Source organism: Symsagittifera roscoffensis, chromosome 4, assembly GCF_963678635.1.
Source record: "Symsagittifera roscoffensis chromosome 4, txSymRosc1.1, whole genome shotgun sequence".
NCBI lineage: Eukaryota > Metazoa > Xenacoelomorpha > Acoela > Convolutidae > Symsagittifera > Symsagittifera roscoffensis.
In genome coordinates, this window is record NC_087065.1 from 55,304,118 (window position 1) to 55,313,465 (window position 9,348).

General features: G+C 34.3%; 1 protein-coding gene across 1 annotated transcript; it reads right to left on the bottom strand.

Moving 5' to 3' along the window:
* Positions 1 to 1,430: 1,430 nt before the first annotated feature.
* LOC134843938 (mucin-7-like) lies at positions 1,431 to 3,066 on the bottom strand. Its single transcript, XM_063860293.1, has 2 exons — positions 2,932 to 3,066; positions 1,431 to 2,246 (listed from the first exon to the last, which is right to left on the bottom strand). The coding sequence occupies exons 1-2, from the start codon at positions 2,945 to 2,947 to the stop codon at positions 1,579 to 1,581; spliced, it is 684 nt and encodes a 227-aa protein (XP_063716363.1). The 5' UTR covers positions 2,948 to 3,066; the 3' UTR covers positions 1,431 to 1,578.
* Positions 3,067 to 9,348: the final 6,282 nt, after the last annotated feature.

The following is a 9,348-nucleotide window of genomic DNA, read 5'->3' on the forward strand; positions in this document are numbered from 1 at the left end:
TTACCTAGCCATTTTTGACGGATTTTTTTTATCATTCAAAAGGTATTGTTGTCTTGAGCTTAAATTTGAAAAGATATTTCACCTGTGATCATTTTTCGTAAAGTTATGGGGGTTTAAAGATTGCCATTGTGGCCAATTTGGGACAATTAACGCGCGATAAATTTCGCGCTATTAACGCGTAAGCGGAGATTTAACCCAACTTATAAATCGCTCCAAATTGGTATAAGAAGCTTATTTGCCATAATTGATCTGTTACAAAGAGCAAAATCTATCCTTTTCTACTTAATATGGCGTGTGGGGGGATGATTTGCATAAAAAATTTCAAATTTCAGAAAAAAAGTTTTCTTTTTATTTTATTACCTTTAATTTTTTTATAGGTTATTACTGCTTCTTGAATATTAAAAGTCAGTCGGAACATTCAGGGCTTCGCCCTGATACGAGCAGTCTTGTTGACTTTGCAGCCAACAATTTTGTGGAATTATGAAAAATTTGAATGAACAGATTCCTTACATTCAAAAAGGACGAAAGTTCTGTTCTTGATAAATTTTTGAATAAAAGTGAGGTTGAAACGTACAAATTTGTTCAAAATTGGATTTTCCAACAATTTCGGTAACAGCGCAGCTTAGTGCGCAAAAAATTCGGGTTAAAAATGCATTCCCAACTAAAAATGAGCAAGTTGATTGATTAACTTTATATTATTCCATTACTAACATCAGAATTGATGTCTCTGCATTTAAAATTACAGCCAGCGGGAGGTTTCAGAAACAATGGCATATTTTGATTTCAAAACTTTAATGTACCAAACCCTATTTAAACTAATATTTGATGTTCTGAATTGCTGAATGGCAAAAAAAATGTTTCAGCCTGACAAGGATTTATAGAACATTTTTCATGCAGATTGCCATGAACTGTTTATCAAAAAATAGGTTTTGTATTTTTATTGAATTGAGGCAAGCTGTTTTCACTTACTGACAAGTTAAAAAATGCAAAATTGTCACTTTGTTCCTGGCATGAGAGTCGGGTAGGGGTATTTTTTTGGAAATTTTCTTCTATTTTGTAGAATTGAAATTAAAACCTACCTCATAGACGTTGAGGGGAATTAGAACCTTCAGGGTTTCGCCCTGATACGAACTGTCATGTTTTTTTTTTGCACTCGAAATGAAATAGTACAATTAAAAAGACGTTTCTCTAAATATTGTGCTGAAATTGTGTAATATTTGGATTTTAATTATTCTAAATTAATTGTTGCTTGATTCTAGGTGAAAAATTTTCTGCAGTCGTTTTGTCTCTCTTAAGTTTTTCACTCGCGCTAATCATTGTCTATTAGCATTTTGAGCTTCCATGGTTTTCACACTGGATGAAACCATGTTCAAAACTTTGTTCTTACGTGACTCGATGGTCTTCTCGATGTTAAATAATAGACTCAAAACTATTGTCGTAATATTGTATTTTTTATATGTATTCACCAGATACTATACATATTAGTTGAGTCATTGGATATTTTGCTGCTCCAAGTTCAGTTTTACCATTGGTTGATTCCTTATTCGTATTATGTTTCCTCCAGATCTGGTACAGCTTTTAACCTTGTGGCGATACGATTCCCAGCTCCTCTTGGATCTGGCTTTTATATGCCTGGATTTCAGCTGCAGTTGCGCCAGGAGCTGGCGGGTTCGCGCCGGTTCGAGGAGGCGAGGTTATACCCAGCTCGTTTTGAAGTTCGGTTCTATATTGTTGCAGTTCTGCTGTAGATGCGCCTGGGCCTGGAGCAACCGCCCCGGTTCGGGGAGGTGAGGTTATACCCAGCTCGTTTTGAAGTTCGGTTCTATATTGTTGCAGTTCTGCTGTAGATGCGCCTGGGCCTGGAGCAACCGCCCCGGTTCGGGGAGGCGTTTCAATTCCCAGTTCTGCTTGGATCTGGGTTTTATATGCCTGGATTTCAGGTGCAGTTGCGCCTGGGCCTGGAGCAACCGCCCCGGTTCGGGGAGGCGTTTCAATTCCCAGTTCCTCTTGGATCTGGGTTTTATATGCCTGGATTTCAGCTGCAGTTGCACCTGGAGCTGGAGGATTTGCGCCGGTTCGAGGAGGCGAGGTTATACCCAGTTCGGCTAGGAGATCGTTTTTATATGCTTGCAGCTCTGATGCAGATGCGCCTGGTCCTGGAGCAGTCGCTCCTGTTTCAACACTTGTCCCATTCATTGGCATTGCCATTGTCAATTGCTGATGAACTGTAACCAGCGCCATCAAAACTAAAAATGAAGAATATAGTTACAGAGATAGCGGAAAAAGTTTAGATAGGAATGCTAATTAATGTCTTCCTGTGCGCGGGAAACTCAAACATGTTTTTATTGAGGAAAACTGGTACAATCGTTCTTCAGTTTTTTTCAACTTCAAAATAAACTTTTCGGCGTGATTACAGAGCTGTCTCATTGTTTTTGTCAACTAGAGTTCGGCTTATTTCTAAGTTTTCCTCTTGATTTATCTTTTCTTTTGCAAATTAGCTAAGAATGAACATTTTTAGCGTCGGTAGAAATACTGTAATCATAGGTCACTAATACATGCATCTCACGTTTGCCCTGACGGTGTTTGAAAAAACTTTCGAAAAAACAAGGGAATAGGTTATTCTCATGAGCAAAGAATAGCAGAATGCGCGAACGTTCTCAACCAATCAATGCCCTTTAAACGGTCCTAAACTGACTGATTTTGTTGCTTATTTCTTTTTGAATTATGAATAAAGAGTTCTGATGAAACTTCAATGTTATCGCGCATGAAGGGCGCCCAGTCAGAAAAAGTGAATGACGCGCCATCAGAAATTGACCTCTTTGTCACCTCGCAAGTCTTTAACATTACTTTTAGATCGTAGAAAATTTTCAACTTTGTATCATCAAGCTCTCAAAAATTTTGAGTGAAACATGTAAAAGTAAAAATACTAACCAAACATTGTCATCATGATTGAAAAGTTTCCAATTTTTGCCAACTTGATTCCTCAGAAATGCTTGAGATAATGAATTCTGAAAGTTTCAGATACTGGTCTTAACTTTTCACAAGCTGCTGTTTCCACATGTGTGCCTCAAATAAGACGGACACGCTTCATGTGGTTTATTTTACCTTCGTTTTTGTTCCATTTAATTTCATTTTGGTTGATTCAATAATAATTTGACCGAAAACTGACCTGAATTTACTAACTGACCATCCAAAATTACCATGAAGTTTTCGGCTTTTTGAGCTCCAGTTTTTAGTAATTTGAGTGCATGACTAAAATGTATAAAGTCACGGCATGTTAATTTGAAAACAGCTTAGAGTAGATGGTAAGTTTGTTCCAACCGATAGGTTCCGTACGGCAACATCTTCTTGTCTTGATCGGCGACATCTTGAGAAGATCTTGCTCGATACAGTTACAGATTAATACACCGTGTCCATGCTCAGCAATGCGATAACTTTTACCATCAGATGAATGTTTCAATATGCTTGACAAACTTAATCTATATTTTTGTGATTAATTAGCTCAGTTAATAGTTCATCATTTATTCAATCAATCAGGATAAAAGAAATTATACGTAATTTCCAAGGCAAAAGGTGATGATTTAATAGTGAAGAAAGCTACTGTATTTTGGACCAATTTGGGCCATCAATCAAGTTAATCAAAGTATATATCAAAGGACCCACTGATCCAAAGTTTTTTCCGGCAAAGTCTATTTCAAATCAAACTTTCAACAATCAACTTTTTACCGTCCATGAAAAAGTTTGTTTAAGTTTTTGGTGCACTCATTTTCATAATTAAATTTAAGGGGCGTCAAAGATTTCTCCAAATTGTGTGTGATTGATCATACCCGGGTCGAGGTTTGCAATTTGTTTCGACCGAGGCGGGTCGAAGACATGTCAGAGTTCGACCAAAAATCCATTGTAGAGAACGCCCCATAGTCAACCTCATCGTCTAAACATAAAGTCGAATCTGTCGAAACATAAAGTCGAACACAAAATCGAAACATAAAGTCGAGTTGGTCGAAACAAAGTCAAACACAATCAAAGTGTTTTCCAGAGACTGATAGGTGAGGCAGTGGCTATAATCTGAGTTGATGTGGTATGAGCCGAGCTGAGGCAGTGAGAAGAAACTATGGTCTAAGGATTTTCCTCAGCATGGACGCAACAAGTGCTTTATAAAATGCGCCTTCAATCATGATAAATCAATTATCAAAAAGTTCAATATTTTTCATATAACTACACTATCAAGCTTGTGAGCGTTAGCGTATTAGTGCGTTCATTCTTTTTTTTCTAACCTATCGCGCTAATAAAAAGTATTCATTAAAGTGTTCATTTGGCGGCACTTTTGCTATAATTAATTACAATCTCTAGTATTGGAATTTTCATAGCTTCTGTTCTCTGCTTTATTTATGGCTGGGGGTTGTGTTCCCTTAAGCTTCCGTGGCTAAGTGGTTAGTGTGAGCGACTCTTGGTCGCAGGATTGTACCAGAGTCTCAATGTGAGCGACTCTTGAGTGCGACTCTTAAAGTCTCTTGATCGCAGGATTGAACCAGACAAATAGCCGAATTTTTGACGAATTCGAGGCTTGTTTTTGGTTTTTTTATTGCACTTTAAAGAGCTGCATTTTTTCTTATTCTCGCTAATTTTTGCGAGGCGAAGCTTCACCTCATTGTAATTTTTCAAAAAGAAATAACATTAGCGGTAAATAACAAGTGAGTAATAAGTCTGTTTTTCAGACGACTGGGTTTCAGTAGGGTTTCATTTTTCTACAATTTTGGAGTGATCTACGAAAGAGTTCAGTTTTTTGTTGAATCAAATTTTTTCTATTCCCAAAAAAAACTAACAAAACGCCAGAAAAGGAAAAACAAATTTGTCAAAAACCCTGAAAAGATGAGTTTATCTAGATATAATTTCAAAAAATTTTGTATCGGCTACCCTGAATAAAATTAATGCGCTACTTAAACTTCAGAAACTTAGCCCTATTTTCATTAAACATGATTTGCCCGCACCGATTTTTTATGAATCAAATCATTAATAATTCATCTTTTGTGGCAAACTATGGGACTGTAACATAACTATTGGTAAGCATTCAGAAAATGCTGGCTTTAATTCAATTTTTCTAGCAAAGAAATGCAACCAATAATGTCAATTATTGGTTTATCATTCAAAACAGAAAACAGTTTGTCTATCCGAGCAAAGAGATCCTTTTGTTCTGGTTTTCTGCCTCTTGAAACCGGGACTAACGTTTTAGCTTAAAAATGATTATATCTTCCTGTTGGAACCAGATCTAAACTAGTATTTTTCATTGGTTATTATTATGATATTTTATCTCTATAAAATATTAAATACTAACCAATCATACTCCATCAAACTAACAACCCACTTATTTGTAAGTGTTGATACTACTTGTAGTTTCAACACCAGAACAATTTGAATTAAACTTAGAATACTGTTGTTCTCATTCTGGAACTAACTTGCGCAAACCGGTGTACACTAGATCTATTGAGACAAAGAGATATAAGAGTAAGATTAAGATTGGTTTTAGACTAAGAAGTTGCACGAATCTATCCGGCCGAAAATAAGATAGCGTGATGAGCAGACGGTGTACCTTATCTGAAGTTACTCTATGAGCATAGTAACCAATACATAACTCATCTGGTGCGACCAAAAGTCTCGATTAGACGTTAACTAACTTAGACTTAGAAAAAATATAGATTAGAATTAGACAAATACAACATTTTGAAAAAATGTTGTATGACAAAAACTTAGTAGATATGTCTCTACGACTCAATAGATCAAATCCAATATTCCGAACAATACGAGAACTACCCGGTATTGGAAGAAGACCTCGAACAAGAGACGACATACGATTAGGAAGAAATCTACCAATCGATTTCATGATAGTACGACCATAACGTGATCAAACTTTTGTATTTAGGATACTACAAGCAGTAAATTTAAACTTTCATTTACTGACATAATACTTTGAAAAATTTTCTTCAATAACCTTTCATGGCGCTAAACCTACTAATTGTACAATAACGACGGATAAAAACAACACTTGTCGTTTTCCTTAAATCAGCTGTAACTTAAATAACATCATGAAAAAATATTTATTGAATCTAAAATACAAAATTAGTTAGTATAAATCATACATCGTTAGAGTATATATAATTCATTTTTTCATCCCAGCTTCATCACCTAAAACATAACAGCAAATCGCAAAAACTAACAACCATCAAAACTAAAACTTAACCCTAACCTTTTATCAATAAACTATCAAGGCTTGTCTTTGTTTTCACTTAAGTAAATTTATTTTAAATAACAGATCATCAAGGCTTCTCTTGGATCTTTAAATTAAATTAAACTATATCAAAATTTCTAGAGGCCTAAAATCATCAAGGCCTATCCTTGGATCAAATAGTACAATTTTCTTCCCTCCCCCCAATTTAATTAGTGTCTAACGACCTCAAACGTCGATTCACTGCCCAACCCTTATCAAAGACCCAGAATTAACAGAAAATTTTCAAAAAATTAACCATTTTAATTAAGATAAACAGTGAAGAACTTCGATTACTCATCCTTCACTTGATCCCCCTGCTCTTAGATGACCCAGGCTTAAACACTTAAACTTAGTAAGTCATAAAATAGTATCTAACGAACTACTTGCATTCTAATTATACCTGAACCTTATGGATCGATTTACTATTCTCTAAACTTTGATCACAAATCACAACCCCTAAGTAAAATTAGCTATGTCTATCTTAGCTTAGAATTTGTCACGAGAAAGTAAAAATCATTCTCAGGAATCGATATACGCTTTTCTCTTCAACCCAACAAAACCACAAAAAAAGCAGAACCAAATGAAGCTAACCACAAAAAATCGTAAAAATTAACAGTTTAAAAAGTTAGAATCATTAATCCAGATTTTGCACCCATCATCCTAAACCTTATGTCAAGAGACAATTTCGGAAACAAACAAACAATCCTAATACGTAATGAACGACGAAAGATACGACCTCGTAATCACACCACACAGACAATCAGTAGGATACATGAGAACAAAAAGACAAACACTAAAAAAAAATTATTAACAAACCAAAAACAAATTATTAGGAAAAAATTCAGAATCAGAAACAACCGCAATACAAGAATTTCACAATTTAAACGACTCAATAAACAAAAACCATCAAATTGAAGATCAAATATAATTTACTGACTCAAAACCACGTCACCATCATCAATAAAAGGGAAACGTAGAATAAAAATTGCTACACAAACAAACCAAAACGTTTGTAAAATTGGAATCAACCAAAAAAACACAGTGAAAATTACACACTAACAGTCATACAACACAAAAATGATTCGAAATGAAGATAACTCAAAAAATTCAGAAATTCCAGTCTTAGTACATCCATTAACTGAAGCCCGAGGACAGGTACAATTTTGCCAAAAATTAATCGCAAATTTATTCGAAAAAGGAGAAAGTTCGAGCACAAGAGACTTTCCCGATGTAAAAATCAAAAGACAACTTCTTGACCACTATACTAAAGGTATATGTAGTCTCACATCACAATTTGGAATCTACACAATAGAAATCAAATCACCAAATGAATTTCATGACAGATATCTCATTCAAACTGATGACATAGACATTGAATTTTCAAACGTTTTTACATCATACATCGAAAAAATACAACACCAAAACTCAATAAGAGCAAAATCAATATTCACAAATGATGTATTTTCCTTTATCTATAAATAGTTATCTATATTAGAATTGAAAGATTCTCAAAGCGATTCACCAACTCAAACATCTCGACACACAATTGGACGACAGTAAATACACATATTTTCAAAATTTTTAAATGCAATCAGAGAAGATCTAACAAAAAATGACATAAGACAACATATAAATACGACATACAAAAAATCTTAGCATGGTTCATAATTGATTATTTTAGTCACAATATTGGTCTTATTGCACATGCAAGAAAAAATATTAGACCACAAAATACAGATGACGAAACCGTATTAGCAGAACAATCAGATTATGTTTGGGACCCTGAATGATCTCATGAATCATTTATTAATATACCAACAGATATATCAAGTCAAGCAAACAGCACTATCTCTATTCACAAAGATTATGTTAGAGTATACCCACTTACAATTGACGCAACACCTTTAAACTATAATGAATTTTTCCATGAAAGAACAGGAAATAACAGTTTAAACTCTACATTTATAAATAATGACAACTTAAATGGAACAAGAAATCTTACACAACAAGATATACAAACACAATCACATTTTGTAAGCGAAGAAAATGTTGAAACAACAACAAAAACAGAAGCACAACGAAGCATTTCACCTATTCAACCAAGTTTTAACAACACCAAAAATAAAAAAAAAACCAACGCTACAACAAACAATAATACAATCCACAGTAAAAACACTCTGCTGCACAAAAATATTCACAAATTGATTACCCAACGTTCCGACTAGTAACAAAACCATCATACAAAACAATAAACATCACAAAGAAATAATTTTACAGAATCTAGTTACAACTATGTAAATGGACTAAAAACAACAAAACCTTCTAATACAAATACTCAAAACTAATTCTTTTCACAAAGTCAAAAAAACACCACAAACGATCTCAAATTCAGTAAATTTTCATGATCAACCGCAATCCTCACAAGAACCAAATGAAAACTACCAATTTTTTTTTAACAAAATAAAAATAAAACAAGTTAATACCATACCAGAAAACCAACTTCATTATTATACGCCAAAATATTTTCCATCAGATAATGAAGAATACTATAATCAAAAATCACCAACGAAATTATTCAAGCCAATGACCTCGTTCTTACAAAAATTGACCAACCAGATATTTTTTGAACCATACACACAAAATCAACATCTTACAACAATAATTTTCAACAACCGAATCCAGTTAACACACAATCATACCAACCAACTCAAATGCATAACAAAATTCCACTGACATATTATTTACAAACAACATGAAATAACAAAAAAGACAACATACAAATTTTTCTCAAATGCCACATGCCGCAGAATCACTGCAAATGACTATGATTCCATACCTAATGGGTGGATCATCAAAATCATCAAATAAACCACTTATGGTATTTACAGGCACAGACCCTGAATACTCTGTAGAAGATTACCTAAACGCAGTCACAGCAAATTAAATTTTAAATATAGGACCTGAACTAGCAAACAATCCAATTCGACAAAATTGGATACATAGACGCACAGCTTCAATCCAAACCACACACTTGACGGCGCAGCCAAGAATTGGTTTTCAATTTTACATATACAAATAAATTCAGA